The 20,248-nt window shown below is 41.5% G+C and overlaps 1 protein-coding gene and 1 pseudogene across 1 annotated transcript; both read left to right on the top strand.

Moving 5' to 3' along the window:
- Nucleotides 1-2,624: 2,624 nt before the first annotated feature.
- On the top strand, nucleotides 2,625-19,604 carry LOC465131 (zinc finger protein 285-like). The gene is given in 5 exon segments (XM_024352273.2): nucleotides 2,625-2,668; nucleotides 6,999-7,056; nucleotides 10,603-10,729; nucleotides 15,507-16,301; nucleotides 16,304-19,604. Coding segments are annotated over 5 exon segments (1,818 nt in total). The 5' UTR covers nucleotides 2,625-2,660; the 3' UTR covers nucleotides 17,134-19,604.
- LOC735501 (ribosomal protein L17 pseudogene) lies at nucleotides 13,542-14,190 on the top strand (annotated as a pseudogene).
- Nucleotides 19,605-20,248: the final 644 nt, after the last annotated feature.

The raw sequence follows: 20,248 nt of genomic DNA on the forward strand, positions 1-20,248 counted from the left end.
CTTTGGGAGGCCGAGGCGGGCAGATCACAAGGTCAGGAGATGGAGACCATTCTGACTAACACGGTGAAACCCTGTCTCTACTAAAAATACAAAAAAATCAGCCGGGCGTGGTGGCGGGCGCCTGTAGTCCCAGCTACTCGGGAGGCTGAGGAAGGAGAATGGCATGAACCTGAGAGGGGGAGCTTGCAGTGAGTTGAGATGGCGCCACTGCCCTCCAACCTGAGCAACAGAGCGAGACTCAGTCTCAAAAAAAAAAATTAAATAAATAAATAAAGCAAATGCTATAGAGAGGAAAATGACAAATATACCATTATAGACTTTTTTTTAAATTTTTCTTTCTTTCTTTTTTTTTTTTTTTTTGAGAAAGAGTCTTGCTCTGTCGCCCAGGCTGGAGTGCAGGCTCACTGCAACCTCCGCCTCCTGGGTTCAAGCGATTCTCTTGCCTCAGCCTCCCAAGTAGCTGGGACTACATGTGTTTGCCACCATGCCTGGCTAATTTTTGTACTTTTAGTAGAGAGGGGGTTTCACCATCCTGGCCAGGCTAGTCTTGAACTCCTTACCGCGTGATCTGCCCACTTCGGCCTCCCAAAGTACTGGGATTACAGGCTTGAGCCACCACGCCCAGCCTGGGAGCCTTTTTGACATGAACTTTTCAATCATTGACAGATGCATAATGAAAAAATGTAAGTAAGCATAAATAAGCATGTAGGAAATTTAAACAGCACAATTAACAAGTCTGGTGAAAATATAAATGTATGCATATCCCTCTGATAGAGAAAACACATTGTTTTCCAATAGACACAGATGTCACAAAAATTAACATTGTATTAAGTCAAAAATAAAAATGTTCCTGAACTCCCTTTTTAAAATTCAAGTATGTCAAATTAAATCAAGTAATCCTTCAACTTAGAGCAATATATAAGAACATCAAACATGTAAACATCAAAAGACAGAAATAAGCCAAAAGAATTGCACTGTCCCTTTATGTGCCCTAAGTTGCAATGTCAAGCTATAGTTGGATATTATTCAACCATTTCCTGCCCATTGCCTAGAGGTAGGGGTCTTCACTTCTCTGTCTAGTCTAGGACTGGAACTGCCTCATGACACCTACAGCTTGAGGGTGCGTGGAAAACGGAATGTCAGCCAGATATTCCAAACAGAGCCTCTGCCAGCAGGACCAGGTGACCATTCCTAGGAGAGAGATTGTTCTCACCCATTATCAGGGCTTTCCTCCAGGCTAAAACTGTGGGTCTCTAATGGAATTCTTATTCAATTTTCTCACCCCATTAGAGTACCCAAAATTTTCTTTAATAGAAATCTTAATTTTTTTTAATTTTATTATTATTATACTTTAAGTTGTAGGGTACATGTGCACAACGTGCAGGTTCGTTACATATGTATACATGTACCATGTTGGTGTGCTGCACGCATTTAGCATTAGGTATATCTCCTAATGCTATCCCTCCCCCCTCCCTCCACCCCACAACAGGCCCCGGTGTGTGATGTTCCCCCTCATGTGTCCATGTGTTCTCATTGTTCAATTCCCACCTATGAGTGAGAACATGCGGTGTTTGGTTTTTTGTCCTTGCTATAGTTTGCTGAGAATGATGGTTTCCAGTTTCATCTCTGTCCCTACAAAGGACATGAACTCATCATTTTTATGGCTGCATAGTATTCCATGGTGTATATGTGCCGCATTTTCTTAATCCAGTCTATCGTTGTTGGACATTTGGGTTGGTTCCAAGTCTTTGCTATTGTGAATAGAGCCGCAATAAACATACGTGTGCATGTGTCTTTATAGCAGCATGATTTAAAATCCTTTGGGTATATACCCAGTAATGGGATTGCTGGGTTAAATGGTATTTCTAGTTCTAGATCCCTGAGGAATTGCCACACTGACTTCCACAATGGTTGAACTAGTTTACCGTCCCACCAACAGTGTAAAAGTGTTCCTATTTCTCCACATCCTCTCCAGCACCTGTTGTTTCCTGACTTTTTAATGATCTTAAATCTTAAATGCAATAACATAAAGTAAAATAAAGCCTAAGTCCCAACAAGGGGAAATTTTCAAAAATAATCTGAAAACTTCCCGCGTTTTCTTGTTATGTTGTAATGAGTACTCCTGCAATTCCCCTATTAAGGATTCAGACAATGGTTGTTAATTCATTCTGCTTCTTCTGAGACTAGGAAAAAAATTACTGGGCTATGTTATATCGCAAGTGTAGATTATGCAGAGTCTTCATCAACAGAAACAAAACATGGTGTGGGGCGGGGATGGAACAATTTAAGTGAATTTTAATTGAAAAGTTTCGTGGTTTTAACATTAAAAGACATGCCTATAAAATAAGAACCTGTAAAAGTCTTCACTAAAATGGTAAAGTGCTCATTTCCAAGTAGTAAAATATTGAAACTTTTTCTTTTCATCGTTGATAGTGATTTAACATTTCATTACTTTATCGTTATTATGATTGTCATTATTTTAGACGAATGCATGGAAGTCAAAGGACTTCCAAATGCACGGACGTCAAAGGCTACTTTCACCCGGGTAGCCTTGCGAATGGCCACTGCTGCGCGTGGGGCTTTCTGGGGATTGTAGTCCATAGGCCTCCTTGCGCAAGCGCCGTGGTACCAGACGCAAGCTGCGGGCGACATTGTTTGGGATGCTGGGGTGAGGCCCTCCTGGACCGCGCCCCTCTCGGAAGTGTAGCCAGGAGTAGGGGTGTAGGATGTGCAGCTGTGACCCGTCCCTGTGGACTGAAGTAGGAGGAGTGGAGGAGGGGACTGGTGACCAATGATAAGGCCTAGTGGGTGGGGTAGGCTGGGGAAGTTCAGCGGCCCCTACCTACCCGGGATGGGATGGGAAGCGCTTGGTCTCGGTTTGGGGAGCAGCCCTGGGTTTGACAAAACGTGCATCTTCACGTTTCGTGACAGCGACTTGCGCTGTGCCACCTTGGGTCGAGGCTTAGGGTCAGTCTTGGAATGTGCATCTCTGGATAAGGGCAGAGGGGAGCTGGCTCAGGGTTTGGGAGTAATGGCTGGGGTTGTGCCTCCCTGAATGGGATGAGAGATTTGCTTAAGCAGCTTGTCTCTGGAGATAGAGGATGGCTTGGGCTATTCTCGCTCAGTTTGGTGGGGGCGATTCTGGCTCAGCACCCCTAAGTTCTTGGATGGGGAGTTGTCTTGGGTCTGAACTCTGGATTTTGGCAGCTCTGACTCCATTGGGGCATTTGTGACTTCAGGGCAGAGGTTCCGGCTTCTGGCAATAAAGAAACAACTCAGACTGTAAAAACTCTGGAGTTTAATGTCACCAAACACATTTTGAAAAGAACTGCCCCAGGCCTGGCGCGGTGTCTCACTCCTGTAATCCCAGCACTTTGGGTGGATCACGAGGTCAGGAGATCGAGACCATCCTGGCTAACACGGTGAAACCCCGTCTCTACTAAAAAAAAAAAAAAAAAAAAAAAAAAAAAAAAAAAAAAAAAAAAAAAAAAAAAAATTAGCCGGGCATGGTGGCAGGCACCTGTAGTCCCAGCTACTCGGGAGGCTGAGGCAGGAGAATGGTGTGAACCCGGGAGGCAGAGCTTGCAGTGAGCCGAGATCGCGCCACTGCACTCCAGCCTGGGCGACAGAGCGAGACTCCGTCTCAAAAGGAAAAAAAAAAAAAAAAAAGAAAGAAAATAAAAGAACTGCCCCAAATTATTAACTCCATTCTCACCTCACATGCTGTGAGCCAGGGAGTACGGAATTTGAGTATTATAAAGCACATGAGCAAATGTAAGTTGTTAAATTACACTCACCAAATTTGAAGTTTGAACGCTCTCTGTATATTTGATAAAGTTAGAGATTTAGTGTTAATTATTTTAGGTGTAATAGCAACATTTATTACATTTCTGATCGTGTTTCTGGACAATTGCAGTTCCAGATTCAGCTGCACTTTTCCTCTAGGTCTTCATTCCCTGAAGAGGTTGATATGGGCATCTGGTCTCATTCCTGATGTATTCCTCAGATCAGAGTAGTTGTCAGGTTGAGGGATGAGAAAGGCATTTGTGTGAGACAGCTGTGTGGACTTTGGCAGATAGGGAAAAAACAAGAGTCCTGAGGTGCCATGTGTCCCATGCCTTTGGCTCCCCACCTTTTCCACCCTGCTGTCTGCCCTGAAAGGCCACCATTGCCTTCTGGCCTTGCTTGTCTTTGGCCAGTGGGAAGTCTCAACAGGAAAGTTTGGAGAGAGGAAGAAGTGTGAGTTGGAGGATCTTGTCCCCCAGTTCTCTCTCTGCAGGATTGTCACAGATTAGCTGCCCTTCTAAACAACAGGTCATGGTTTGGGTGGCCCTGGCCACACAGTCCTCTCAGTTCCAGGGTCCAGGGACTGCTCCCTCCCCTTACCTCTTAAGGCCCAGGTATTATAATGGCACCTCCCTGTCACTTCCCAGGATAGAGCCTTATCCACTCTGATTTCCTTGCCCCCAGCCAACACCATCGTAAGCTGTCTGTTTATTAAACTCCCCTCAAATTTGAATGTGCCATCTGGTTCCTGCCATGGCCCATAGTTGATACAGGCAGGGAGTGTCTGAAGCCAGAAATTCAGGAAACCAAACCCTCAACCATATATGTGTGACTGCATGTGTGTAGATGTGTGCTTGAAAATAAACCTGTCCCATTATTGGCTCTTAAGTGAGAATGGGTACTGGAAGTAGAGGGTGAGTTTATGTCTTTGCACGTGCGTATAATGTATAATATCCAAGCCAATTCTGTTTGTGCATTTGTTAATATTAAGAAACATTGATTGAGTGCTTGTTAAATGATAAGATCCTTAGCAAGTACAGTGGATAAAAGAGTACAGATTGTTTTTTTTGTTTGTTTGTTTTTGTTTTGTTTTGTTTTTAGGATTTGTAGTTTTTTGACAGGGGAAAGGAGGAGTGTTTCCTTGGTAGGTTTTAACTATTGTAAAATGATGTAATTCATGCTGTATTAATAAGTTGAACATTCCTTATTTTGGCCTTTGTTGGAGCCCAAAATAAGAAGTGATTAATGATGTCTCTTAAAGGTATTAAAGGAGAGAAAAAGAGCCCAAGGATTTACCAAAAAGACATTTCATATTCTATTAACCTGATTCTATAACCCTGTGAGCTGCAATTCAAAGGGTAACCAACAGACCAGTGCCAATAAATGATATTGGTCTGTGACCAGATAATTTGAGAACTTGATTGTAGATGTTTAAAATTTTGTCTTATTGATTAATATAATAATAACAATTGGGCTTTAATTTGCATACCTTCTTAATTTCCTTTTTCCAGTAATTTCTTTTTACTGTATCTTACCAAAATATCAGTCTGTGACAGACTGAAAGTAACGGTAATAATAATATAAAAACTAGTCCTTTATCACAGATAGTGTGAGAAGCACTATCTGAGAAGGCACAAACGTGGTTTTTGGCTTTTATTTTTTAATCTTTGGAGTTTACACAGTGCTTAAAGTGGCAATTTTATACAGTAAGTTTCCCCACAAAGGCGAGAGGCAATTGAGCTTACAGCGTTTACCAGATGGAATCCCAATAAAAAATAAACAGAACACTCAAATTGGGTAATTTGAGAAGAGCTTAATAAAGGGACAATCTATAAAGTTGTAGGCAGGCTGTGGTAATCAACAAAGGGTATTGCAATATTTCAGAGCTAGTGATAGCAGGGTAACTTACTGCCTTTAGGACTGAAGGGCTAAGGGAGGAGGCAGTCACTAAAATGTGAAGAAAGATTTATGGGATGACAGCTGCCTGATGGTGGCCATGACCTTTGGTCAATGGATATGGAGCATAGCCATTCCACAGCAACCTCTAGGGAAAAACCTGGGGGAATAAATATTCTGACTTCACTCTTGTCCCTTCCCTGGATCTCTTGCTGGCTTTCCCCATTGGTTGAACCCAACTGGAAGCTAATTGGCAACGGAATCCACTGATATTAGCAGAACAGGAAGGGACTTTAGTGTATATGAAGTGGCAAGCTTAGAAGGTCTATCTATCTACTTTGGTCTACGTGCAGTCTGAGAACATGTACAGTTCAGTATACTGTGAGCATTTCCAGAGCAGAGGATGCGTCTTATATGTCATAAGTGTGTCATCAATATTTGCAAAAGCAAGGGATAGAATGGGTGCTGGAGAGACAGTTTAGGAAGCCAAGAGTCAAGGTGTAGATGTTTAAAAATTTGTATTATTGATTAACATGATAATAAAAATTGGGATTTAATTTGTATATCTTGGCTAATCGCAAGTTCTTTAGACCACAGGCCTGGCCATACAAGATCAAGTCTTTCATGTGAAAGTGGAAATAGCAGAAGGTCCCTGTCATCCTGAGATTGCTCTCTTTTTTTTTTTTTTGGAGACAAAGTCTGTCTCTGTTGCCCAGGCTGGAGTGCAGTGGTGCAAGCACAGCTCACTGCAGCCTCTGCCTCCCAGGTTCAAGTGATTGTCCTGCCTCAGCCTCCTGAGTAGCTGGGGTTACAGGTGCCCGCCACCAAGCCCAGCTAATTTTGTATTTTTAGTAGAGACAGGGTTTCACCATGTTGACCAGGCTGGTCTCGAACTCCTGGCCTCAAGTGATCCACCCGTCTCGGGTTCCCAAAGTGCTGGGGATTACAGGTGTGAGCCACTGTGCCCAGCCCTGAGACTGCTCCCTTACTCAGCAATTCTGGAGCCTTTTTTCCAGCGTAATTCAGATGTAGATTATGTCAGTTCATTCACAAGTCTGAGAAAAGGAAAAAATGTGCAGGTTTTGACCCAAAAGCTTGAGGAGAGAGATAGGAGTTACACAGTGGTCTGAGATTGAGGGACTGGGGACAAATCTAGGGAAGTCTTGAGGAGGTGGGAGTTCAGTCTGTTCAGAATGAGAAGAGATGATATCTAGGGAGAGAAGAAATTGTGAGAAATTTGTACATATAAGGAAGGAACCAATGTTCATTTATAACTTGTTGAATCCATGATCTCATGGATTCTTTCTTCTTTGCAGTTCTGCTTTTCCAGAATCCTGCCCTTTCCAAAAGGAAGACAGTATGATTAAGTTCCAGGTAAGTTAAGGGTTTCTTTCTCTTTAAATATACTGTTCATTCTGAGGAACCAGCACTTCTGTTTTCTGAAAGGTGGTCAGCATTTTTTAAGTGACTACTATGTATTAGGTACTTCATCTTACTCATAATGACTTTGTGAGGCAGGTGGTTTGACTCCCTTTATAGAAGTGAAGAAACAAACTCACAGATTTCAAGGTGTCTACTTTGGTGCTACTCTAAGTGTGGTTCATGTACCAGTACCAGTCCATGAACTGCTTATCACTGCCCCATGAGGGAAAAAGAATCAAGACTAAGTTCAGAAGCTTTTATAGCAATTTGGTGTTGCCGCAGCATCTGAGTGCATGGGCAGCATATACATGACCATACTCTAAATGTCACTGGTCTCGTTCGATAAGTAACAAGATTTGAATGGGTATGTATTGGTCAGAGTTCAACCAGCAAGGCAGAACCAGTAAGAGATATATATTAAGAGATTTATCATAAGGAATTGATTTATATGATTATGGGGGCTAACTAGGCAAGTCCAAAATCCACAGGGCAGTCCTCAGGAAGGGTGGGCCAGAACTCTTAGACACAGACTGAAGCCCCTGTCTATGGGTGGAATTTCTCCCCCTCCCAGGGAAGCCTCAGCTCTGCTCATAAGACCCTTCAGTTTTTTGAGTCAGACATACTCAGATTAGTTAGAATAATCTCCCTTAAAGTCAACTGATTATGGACTTTAATCACATCTACAAATTATCTTCATAGCAATACCTAGATTAGTGTTTTATTCAATAACTGAGGACCGTAGCTTAGCCAAGTTGCCACATTAAAAAGACCATCACAGTGTGGAGGAGGGATTTTCTTTTAATCATGAAAAAAATTAATTATGAAAATACACAAAAAGAACAAATGGTATTATGAGGCTCCATTTGCAGTACCCATCATGAAGTTTCAACGATTAACTTACTGCCAAAGGGATTTGCTTAATCTGTTTTTCAGTTTTTTCTTTCCCAGAGTATTTGAAAGAGGCATGGTATTTACACTGTATTGGTTTTTCTCTGAGCACATCGCTTTTGTATAGTACCTTATTATATATGCAGCTAAAATGAAAGAGCTCACACTTTATCCTTCTGCCTGGAAACCATCTTGCCCAAGTCCAAGATTCATTAGGTACATTTTCTATCTTCTAAATTACAGCAACAGTTTACCAAGTGTTCACCACTACATCACCCAGGTAACCATTTTTCCAGCCTCCTATAACAGTGTCCTCAATGGTTATGGCCTGGACCTAAAGCCAATGCCATGAGTATTTGGTAGCACTCTGCTGGTTTTGGTTAGCTTGGGTGTGTCCTCATAGTGAAGACAGAGGGACAAGAGAGCAAGTGAATGCGTGAGATCTGTCAAGGCCCAGGTTAGAAATGGCACATTCTCACTTCTGCTTCATTTTGGTAGCCAGAGCAAGTTACATTGCCAAGTCAAAACTAAAGGGGTAAGAAAACACACTCTGGTCCTTTAGTGGGATTGGTGAGCATGGAAGAGGATATTTCTAAACAGCAATCTAATTTATCACATTCTCTATGTATTTCAGTATATATTTCCTTAAAAACTGACTAATGAGATAATCAATAATTATTTGGTATTATCTAATACCCAGACAATAACCAAATTTCCCTGATTATCTCAAAAAATTTTTAACAGTTGGTTTGTTCAAATGGGATCTTACCAAAAGTCTATACTATCATATAGTTGGCTGTTGTGTCTCATAATCTCTTTTAATCTAGAGAAATCTGCCCCTCTACTTTATTCTCTCCTGCTATTGACTTGTAGAAACCATGTTTGGTATCCTGTGTTCTTTCCTACATTTGGAATGCATTTGCTTGCTTCCTTTTGGTGTCTTTCAATGTGTTACTCTATCCACAGTATTTCTTGTAAGTGGAAGCACCAGATGCTTGAATATATTCAGGTTCAAGGTTTTACAAGAATACTTCATAGATGGTTCTACAAGAATACTTCAGAGAGGAAAATATTTATAGATTTTTGCAAGTGTTTATTCGTTGAAAAATTTGGTTTCTTAATATTTTGGGGCTGTCCTTGTATCTGCATCCTATGACAATCGCTGCCTAGGATTCCTACAAGGCATCCATCCAGCTACAAGGGTGGTGGAGAAATGAGTGTTTTGTTTTCCCAGGCTCTATAGTTGAGGCAGAGAAGGGAGAATGGGGTGTAGGCTGGGTGAACCTCTATTCCTAACCCCTTCTTCCTACATTGGAACACCCCAAGCAGACTTCAGTGTATCTGTATTTCCTGAATGATTAACTCCAATTCAATTTTGTTGCCTCCCACAGAAGAAGGCATACAGTAGTGTTACAGAGAGAGTGATGCTATTAGGACAACCGTGCTGGCTCCCCTAGATTTTGTTTTTAATCATTGTCAGATTTTGGTAATTGGACAATTGTTAGGAACATATTCTTTGTGAAGTCCTTTGTAACTGCTTACAACTTTCATTTGAAAGTTCTGCATTATTTAGAGATGCAGAGTCTATTGAGAGAACATATCTGTAAATACTTAACTCTGAGCAGTGTGATATATGCAGCAATAGAAATATTTTATGTAAAAATTGTTTTCTTGATTAGGAGATGGTTATTAATATCAGATTATTCCCCACATCCTTTTATTTTGAGAAATTTCAATTTATCAGGAAAATGAAAGAATAGCATAATGTGTAATCTTCACCTAGATTCACCAATTGTTAACAATCACCCATAAACATATGCATAATATACGTATATACACACACATATCTATATTTTATTTTGATGACCCAGTTGGGGATAAATTGCAGGCATGATTATAATTCATTCCTAAATATTTCAGCTTGTATCTCCTAAGAGTAAGAGCATTTTCCTACATTTCCACATTACTGCTAACATACTCGAGAAATTTCACATTGATACCACTATTTTTTAATACCTAGTTGATATCCAAGTGTTCTTAATTATGCTAATAATCTCCCTTTTCTCTATTGTGTTTTTTGAATCTAGGAGCCAGGCTTTTAGTTACCCTGTCTTCTTAGTTCCTTTTAACATGATAAAAATAGATTAATCTGCCATGAAAAAGTGGAAATACCAAATCTTGGTGTGTGATGAGAAATGAACTCATGGAACAGTACTAGACTTGTGTATCAGCACAACACCTTAGTATAGATTTATCTGTGCCTATTTCCTGGGCCATATTTTATAATTTGATTAATATTGTCCTTTGGGAATCCCTGATCCAATAGGATTAATGTCCTTATGAGACAGCCTCAACAGAGCTTGCTCTCATTCTCCCTCTGCCATGTAAGGACACAGTGAGAGGACAGCTGTCTGCAAGCCAAGAGAAGAAACCTGAATGAAACCTATCTTGGTGGTACTTGATCTTAGACTTTCCAACCTCCAGAAGAGTAAGAAGTTAGTTTATTTTGTTTAACCTAATCAGACTGTGGTATTTTATTAAGGCAGCCCAAACAGACTAAGACCAGTCATTTGTGTGGATGATTGACGTGGCATGTAGTTGATGTTTTAGGAAAGGGCGACATTCAAGGACATAGCTGTTATCTTCACCAAGGAAGAGCTGGCAGTATTGGATAAATCCCAGATAAAGCTGTACCAAGATGTGATGCTGGAAAACTTCAGGAACCTCATCTCAGTGGGTGAGTAACTGAGCATCAGACCACTGGACCTGTGTCCTGAAATCATCATTTCAAACCACATAGAAAACTCCAGTTAGATCACAAAGAGAAACTTTGACCACTGGAAAGAAAACACCTAAGAGATGCATGTGCAGGTTAGAACCCTGCAGTTAATGAGCTTTTACAGATCAATGTGAGGATCTGGCCCCTTGTGATGGGTTTGTGAGGGAGCTCTCCCCAAATCTCATACCCCTGGCCTGTGGGCATTCAATGCAGGTAGTAATCCCTCCCTCCCCTAATCACACATTTAGGCTCTCATTCTTTCCTCATATTTCTCAGAATGAGACATAAAATTCACACATCACCAAGAGCCTTGATCTATTGGATGCTTCTGGAGAAAAATCAATGTTTATCCAATGTTTTGGATAAACCAGTGTTAAAGGAACAAAGGGAGAACTTTGATTTGGTTGGCAGTTACAATAGCCAACACTTACTGGTATGTAGTAAGTGTAATCTAAGTGTTGGCTTATTTGATTACTTTTTGATAAATATCTAACCTCATTTTCATTTCTCAGAGGTTCATATACAGTTATGTGCTACCTAAGTTTAGTTTATGAGATAGAGATATGGTTTGGCTATATCCCTACCCAAGTCTCATCTTGAATTGTAGCTCCCATAATTCCCATATGTTGTAGGTGGGGCCTGGTAGGAGGTAACTGAATCATGGGGCAGGGGTCTTTCTCATGCTGTTCTTATGAGAGTGACAAGTCTCATGAGATTTGATGGTTTTATAAATTGGTGTTCTCCTGCACAGGCTTTCTCTTTGCCTGCCACCATGTAGGATGTACCTTTGTTCTTCCTTCACCTTCTGCCATGATTTTGAGGCCTCCACAGCCATATGGAAATATGAGTCAATTAAACCTCTTTCCTTTATAAATTACCCAGTCTTGGGTATGTCTTTATTAGAAACATGAGAATGGACTAATACAGATAGTTACTGTTATTATCCCCCTTTTATGGACATATTACTCTGTTTTCACACTGCTGATAAAGACATACCTGAGACTGGGCAATTTACAAAAGATAGAGATGTATTGGACTTACAGTTCCACATTCCTGGGGAGGCCTCACAGTCATGGTGGAAAGTGAAAGGCACGTCTTACATGGTGGCAGACAAGAGAAGAGAGCTTATGCAGGAAACCGCCCCCCCCCTTTTTTTTTAAGAGTCTGGCTCTGTAGCCAGGCTAAAGTACAGTGGTGCTATCTTGGCTCACTGCAACCTCCAACTACCAAGTTCAGGCAATTCTCCTGCCTTAGCCAACCCAGTATCTGGGACTACAGGCATGCACCACCATGCCCAGCTAATTTTTGTATTTTTTAGTAGAGACAGGGTTTCACTATGTTGGCCAGGATTGTCTCAATCTCTTGACCTCATGATCAACCCACTTTGGCCTCCCAAAGTGCTGGGATTACAGGTGTGAGCCAGTGCGCCCATCAGAATCTCCCTTTTAAAGACCATCAGATCTCATGAGACTCATTCACTATCATGAGAACAACACAGGAAAGACCGGCACCCATAATTCAATCGCCTCCTACCGGGTTCCTCCCATGACACATGGGAATTGTGGGAGTTACAATTCAAGATGAGATTTGGGTGGGTACACAGCCAAACCATATTATCCCACCCCGGCCCCTCCCAAATCTTATGTCCTTACGTTTCAAAACCAATCATGCCTCCCAACAGTCCCACAAAGTCTTAACTCATTTCAGCATTAACTCAAAAGTCCACAGTCCAGTGTCTCATCTGAGACAAGCCAAGTCTCTTCCATCTATGAGCCTGTAAAATAAAAAAAACAATTTATTTACTTCCTAGATACAGGGCAGGTACAGGCATTGTGTAAATGCTGCTGTTCCAAATGGGAGAAATTGGCCAAAACAAAGGGGCTACAGGCCTCATGCAAGTCTGAAATCCAACGGGGCAGTCAAATCTTAAAGCTCGAAAGTGATCTCCTTTGACTCCATGTCTTGCATCCTGGTCACGCTGATGTAAGAGATGGGTTTCCATGGTCTTGGGCAGCTCCACCCCTGTGGCTCTGCAGAGTATAGTCTCCCTTCCGGCTGCTTTTGTGAGCTGGTGTCAAGTGTTTGTGGCTTTTCCAGGCACACGGTGCAAGCTGTCGGATCTAGCATTCTGCTGTCTGAAGGACAGTGGCCCTCTTCTCACAGCTCCACTAGGTAGTGCCCTGCTAGGGACTCTGTGTGGGGGTTGTGACATGTGGGAATTATGGGACATGACACTTGGGAATTATGGGAGTTACAATTCAAGAAGAGATTTGGGTGAGGACACAGCCAAACCATACCAATGGATGAAACAACTGAGTCACAGAATTAATAACTTGCCCATGATCACACAGCTTATAAGAAGAACTAGGATTTGAGCCCTCCTAATCTGGCCCTAGGTCCTGTGTTTTTAATAAATAACCTCGTGAAACCAACGTGTAATCTGTAGACACAGGACCTTCTACATAAATCTGCATATCCCTGCAGTTGTTTCTCAAACTGCAGGATAAAACCCTCTTGATGAGTCCTGAAATCAAATTACTGTGTCATAACTAGCAATTTTTAAAAAGCAAAATAGATTAATAGAGCAGAAAACAGAAGAATTTATCAAAATGCCTTGCACATCATATGTAAGTATCAGCTGATAAAACTTCTGTTTTAGTGAGCAGTCTGTGTTGATGTCCATGCCTATTCCTACTGAGTCACAATGCTGATTTTATTGTGGGTTACAATCAAAACAATTGGGAAACCACTGCTTAAAACCCATTTGGGCTCTTTCCCTAAGCAGCCTGAGGTAATCTGTGAAAATGGTTCGCTATTCACTTGACCCGGAGAACCCCACGAAATCATGCAAATCAAGAGGTTCCAATCTTCGTGTTCACTTCAAGAACACTCGTGAAACTGCTCAGGCCATCAAGGGTATGCATATACGAAAAGCCACGAAGTATCTGAAAGATGTCACTTTACAGAAACAGTGTGTACCATTCCGACGTTACAATGGTGGAGTTGGCAGGTGTGCGCAGGCCAAGCAGTGGGGCTGGACACAAGGTCGGTGGCCCAAAAAGAGTGCTGAATTTTTGCTGCACATGCTTAAAAACGCAGAGAGTAATGCTGAACTTAAGGGTTTAGATGTAGATTCTCTGGTCATTGAGCATATCCAAGTGAACAAAGCACCTAAGATGCGCCGCCGGACTTACAGAGCTCATGGTCGGATTAACCCATACATGAGCTCTCCCTGCCACATTGAGATGATCCTTACGGAAAAGGAACAGATTGTTCCTAAACCAGAAGAGGAGGTTGCCCAGAAGAAAAAGATATCCCAGAAGAAACTGAAGAAACAAAAACTTATGGCACGGGAGTAAATTCAGCATTAAAATAAATGTAATTAAAAGGAAAAAAAAAAAAAAAAAAAAAAAAAAAACCCATTTGGGGCAGCTCATAGTCTCCCTTTCCCTGATACTATCTTATAAACTAAAGTCACTTTCAATAAAACAACCCAGAAAGGACCTTGAACCAGAAGCGGTATCCAGTGGGACTTGACCATGATATTCATGCCATTTTGAAACCCATCTTAGGGTCCCAAAAATATGATCATCCTCTTCTGCCTCAGCCCCCTGTTTGTTATATACCACAGTCTTGCTTCCCTGGGTGCCAGGCCATTGACAGTGCCACAGTATCTGTTCCCCATTCTCATAGTCATGGCTCTTTGAGATTCTGCAATAACTTAAAAGGTCAGAACTTAAAGAAATGGATTATAGTATCTGAGTGGTCTCTATCTTTTCATGAAGGCAAAGAACCTCGGGGAAAATAAAAAGGATGTCTCTTAAAGCTTGTCTCAGAGGTTTACATATGCATCCCCGCACAACGCCAGGACCACATTTCACAATGTTTATCCCTATTTCAATCCCCATTGCCTTTTTATCCCCATCCCCTTAAGGCTCACCATGTACAGTAGTGCAGGTTGTACACAAACATACATGATAGTCCTCCATATGACAGTGATGTGAAGGAAGGGAAGCCATCAGGAGATAGGACTTGCTTGTTTCTGAAACCTCTTGTGACCCTTTGTGTCCCTTACTCTGCCCAACATATAAAAAACACTCCATCAATATGTATTATTTCTATACACACATATACTACATAAAATGGGAGCCTTTCCCGTACCTTTTGTAGCAAGATTATTAAAGTCTTTTTATTGACCACTCTTATAGTGGGGAGGTGAATTTCTTCCTTCATAAATTTTTCCTAAGATTTCCTTTTATTCTTTTTTGCTGTGTGGGGGTGGAAATGTCTTGCTCTGTCACCCAGGCTGGAATGCAGTGGCACAATCTTGGATCACTGCAGCCTCTGCGTCCCAGGATTAAGCAATCTTCCAACTTCAGATTTCCAAGTAGCTGAAATCATGGGCAAAACAGAACCAATTTTCAATTTTTTTGTAGAGATGCGATCTCACCATACTGCCCAGCCTGGTCTTGATCTCCTGAGCTTGAGTGATCCTCCCACCTCAGCCTCTGAAAGTGTTGCTATGACAGCCATAAGCCACTGCACCTGGCCAAGATTTCTCTTAATTTCCCTACAATACTTGATTTCTAATTGACAGCTCACAGGTTAGAATTACTGTGGCTCTAACTGTTTCCCATGCCAATAGAAGCCAGGGACAACTTCCCACCCCATCATATTTCATTTTCTCAAAACCTCTGGACAGGTGATTCACAAATTCTCTTTCTTCTCATGGGAGACGGGATTAAAAACAACATTTTGAATCTTCAGGGAAAGGGGTTAAGTCACCTTTCTCAAGAAGTGCTTCATTGCTGACAGATTTGGAAACAAAAGATCCGGGATTTAAGTGTGAGTCAGGATTATATCATGAACCTTCAAGAACAGTGTTCCCCACATTTAGAAGATGTTTCCCTCTGTGAAGAGTGGGCAGGCGTGTCTCTTCAGATTTCTGAAAATGAAAACTATGTAGTAAATGCCATTATCAAAAATCAAGATATCACAGCATGGCAAAGCCTGACACAGGTTCCTACTCCAGAATCTTGGAGGAAAGCCAACATAATTACCGAGCCCCAGAAATCTCAGGGAAGATATAAGGGAATTTACGTGGAAGAGAAATTGTACAGACGTGCTCGGCATGATGAGAGCCTCAATTGGACCTCATGTGATCATCATGAGTCCCAAGAATGTAAAGGAGAGGACCCTGGTAGACACCCCAACTGTGGGAAAAACTTGGGTATGAAATCAACAGTTGAACAACATCATGTGGTCCATGTTTTACCACAGCCTTTCACATGTAATAACTGTGGGGTGGCCTTTGCAGATGATACAGATCCTCGTGTCCATCACAGCACTCACCTAGGAGAAAAATCTTATAAATGTGACCAGTATGGAAAGAACTTAAGTCAGAGCCAATATCTTATCATTCATTGTAAAACCCACTCAAGAGAGACTCCCTATGAATTCCACGAATGGCCTACAGGCTGCAAACAGAGCTCAGACCTTCCCAGATGTCAGAAAGTCCCCTCAGGAGACAATCCTACAAATGTAAAGAATGTGGCAAGGGCTTCAGGTGCAACTCCTCCCTTCACAACCATCATCGAGTCCACACAGGGGAGATGCCCTACAAATGCCACGTATGTGGGAAAGCGTTTGGATTTCGGTCACTTCTTTGTATTCATCAGGGAGTACACACAGTGAAAAAGCCCTACAAATGTGAAGAGTGTGGGAAGGGCTTTGAACAGAGCTCCAAACTTCTTATCCATCAGAGAGTCCACACTGGAGAGAAGCCCTACAAATCCAGTGAGTGTGGCAAGTGCTTTAGTTCAAGCTCCGTTCTTCAAGTCCACTGGAGGTTTCACACAGGGGAGAAACCTTATAGGTGTGGTGAGTGTGGAAAGGGCTTCAGCCAAAGTACACACCTTCACATTCACCAGAGAGTCCACACAGGGGAGAAACAATACAAATGCAATGTGTGTGGAAAGGATTTTGGGTATAGTTCTGTTCTTCACACTCATCAGAGAGTTCACACTGCAGAAAAACCATATAAATGCGAAGTGTGTGGAAAGTGCTTTAGTTACAGTTCATATTTTCACTTCCATCAAAGCGATCACACAAGAGAGAAACCATATAAATGTGATGAGTGTGGTAAAGGCTTCAGTTGGAATTCAGATCTTCATGTTCATCTCAGAGTCCACAGAGGACAGAGGCCCTATAAGTGTAAGGCATGTGGTAAGGGCTTCAGTCGTAATTCGCACCTCCTTGCCCAACAGAGAGTGCATATAGATGAGACACAGTACACACATTGTGAGCATGGCAAAGACCTTCTGACTCATCAAAGACTACATGAGCAGAGAGAAACATTATAAACGTAGTAAGTCAGGGTTAAATTAGGAAAACAGAAGCCACACTGTATTCCAGATAACAGAGGCTTACTCAGCCTGTGGGAGGGCTGGGGGAGCAAAAGACAGGGAGACTGCCATCAATAATGTCAGCCTGCAGCACTGGAGTGTGCCAGGCAAGGGTTGTGGATTTCAAGAACTTCTGTGAAGCTCCCATCAACTGCTGTATGCTACAATGGTAAAGTAGGTTACTCTTGACAAATGGGTGGTTTGTGGTAGTGTTTGTAGTTAGAGGTCAAATTTCCATTAAAGGGTGTGTCCAGGAAGGAAATTCTAATTGGGATGATTATGGTAAGGTCTTCAGTTTAGCCAAAGTCCTTAGATTTTTTTTAGTCCCCAACAGAACAATACTCTCTGTATGAAGAACATTCAAAATTGTGCTCAGAAATGAAACCGATGCTCTTACTATGAAAGAACATTAGTACTCAGGTTTTCCATGAGATTCTCTGCACAGGCGAGAAGCTCTACAGAAGTGGCATTTGAAGGGTGTGGCAGAGGTAGTGCTGTGTTTATCACACTGGTTCCATTTCCTTGCGAATAAGAAGACTCTATTTCCCAGTAACATTTGCAGTTAAGAGTGTGCCCATGTTTGAGCTCTAGCCAATGGAGTGTGAGCAAAAGTGATATAAGCCACTTTCAGGTCTAGCCTTTATAAACATCCTCAGGCTTCTCTATTCCTGCCAAGGTGACCTTGGAGGCTGCTTATTCCAGACTGCATTGATAGAAGGTCGCTATCTGATCTGTGTTGGATTTCTTTTTATAGTAAGAAATAAAAATTCACTGTGTCTCACCACTGAGATTTTTGGTGGTTTATTTGTTACTGCAGCATTGCCTAGGCCATCCTGACTAGCATGGAGGGATTTTATAGCAATATGTTTCATTGTCAGTGGAGTCCACATACAGAAGAAACATTGTAATTCAGAGTTCAAAGCTTTTAAGTCTTTAAGGCTAGATGTGGCAGTGCAACCATCTAAAATGGTATGGATGGGACTTCTCCAGTGATAACCTTCATTCATTGGTGTGTACACCAAAGAGAAATGTTCAAGATGATATAGCTGTGGTAAAACTTTACTGAAAAGTACAACCCACAGACGTAAGAAATCTTATACAATAGAGAAACTCTGTAGCGTGGGAGCTGAATAAGTTTGACAGCTCACACCTTAAATGTGATTAAAAATTAACTAGAATAGGTGTTCTGTGGTTAGTCTTAATAAAATTAATTCAATAAAACTAACATTTACTAAAGTGAGCAACAACATGTAAAAAACCAACAGTGTTAATTGCAGACTGATGCAGTCTTCTTCTCAGCAGACTTGTATAATAATGGGTTTTTAAAGGGTGCTCTTTCTGTCAGCTTCCTACCAAAATTGTCATTTAATTGGGGATAATAGATGAATTCGAGAGGAGATCTCATTGCTTATTTTTATTTTTATTTTTTTTTTTGGAAACAGGGTCTTGCTCTGTCACCCAGGTGGCTGGAGTGCAGTGGCCTGATCATGGCTTGCTGCTGAAGCCTTGAATTGCTGGGCTCAAGTGATCCTCCTGCCTCAGCCTCCTGAGTAGCTGGGACTACAGGCATATACCACCATGTTCAGCTAATGTTTTCTTTTAAAAATTTACTTGTAGAGATGGGGTCTTGCTTTGTTGCCCAGGTTAGTCTCATTCTGGTTTCAAGTGATCCTCCCACCTCAGCTTCCCAAAGTGCAGGGATTACAAGTGTGGGCCACTGCACTCAGCCCACAATGTCTTTTATTTTTTCTTCAAAAACAATGTCCTTTTCTGTTTTAATTGACTTATAAGTTTCTTCATTTGGATCATGGTTTATTCCTAGTTTTTCTTGCATTATATTTTCCTGCCAGTTATAGTTTGTAAACAGAACAGCCATTCAAGTGCAAATAAAACCATCCCTGAAGTGTCATTTTCTTACTGAGCAGGTGGATAAGAGTGAAATATTTTTAAAATTCTGTGTCAGCAGAAATGAGGAAATGAGTGTTCTTACATAAGTTGGTGGGGAAAAAAACAGGTACCAAGTTGCTGGAGAGGATCTTGTCTATATGTATCAGATGTACAATGTGCATTGTCTTTGAGCCAATGATCCTGCTTCTCAGAATGTATTTTTAGGATGTAATTACATGAGTGGAAAAAGATGGTTTCAGAAAGAAATATGTTCTAAGAATTTTGCAATAAGAAGACCATAAACGACCTGAAGCTTAATGTATAAGAGATTAAGTAAATTAGGGCATCCCATATAATGGAATAACATGGCTCCATCAACAATGATCTAGACCTATAAAAATGTCCACATATTATTGTCCATGTCCACCACATACTCCAGTCCTCCTACTTGCAAACAGTAGGTTAGAGAAAAAATCTGGGATACACATTATCCCAGGAAGCTTTTGGGGTTTAGAATGGGTGCAACATTCCCTCATGACAGAATCGGCCCTCAGCCTTGGTGGAGGTGTCCCAGGCAATCCTGCAGTTTGGCCAGGAGCAGCCCTTGCATATCACATTAAGCTTTTTAAATATATGATGCTAACAGGATTGTCTCCCTACTTCATAAAATTGTTTGCTTTTCCTCTTGTAACAAAGTAGCATGGAAAAAGCAGAAATTAGTCTAGCTCCCAATCAGTGGGAGCCAACTCATTTACAAATATAGACGCAGAGATCCTATATAAATATGAGCATGTCAAATCCAATGATTTGATAAAAGCATAACAGACTCTGCTCATGTATAATTTATCCTAAATATGCTTATCAGCTTCTGCCTCATAACACACACAAGAACTGAGTAGCTCTACATACAAATTTATTTAGCTCATGATGTGTGAGCTGGCAAGTTCAGTTGGGCTTAGCTGGGCAGTTCTGGTGTGGGACATGCTAGATTATCTTAACTGGGCTTTGTACATGCATCTGCATTCAGCTAATGGCTCATCTGGGCCTGGCTATTTTATGATGGTCATAGATGAGACAATGAAGTTCTCTCTGTCATCATGGTCTCTCATCGTCCAGAAGACCAATCTAGGGTTGGTCCCATAGTGCCAGGGTTTCAAGAGCAAAAGCTGTGATCTCTTAAGGCCTC

This window comes from Pan troglodytes, chromosome 21, assembly GCF_028858775.2.
Source record: "Pan troglodytes isolate AG18354 chromosome 21, NHGRI_mPanTro3-v2.0_pri, whole genome shotgun sequence".
NCBI classification, from domain to species: domain Eukaryota; kingdom Metazoa; phylum Chordata; class Mammalia; order Primates; family Hominidae; genus Pan; species Pan troglodytes.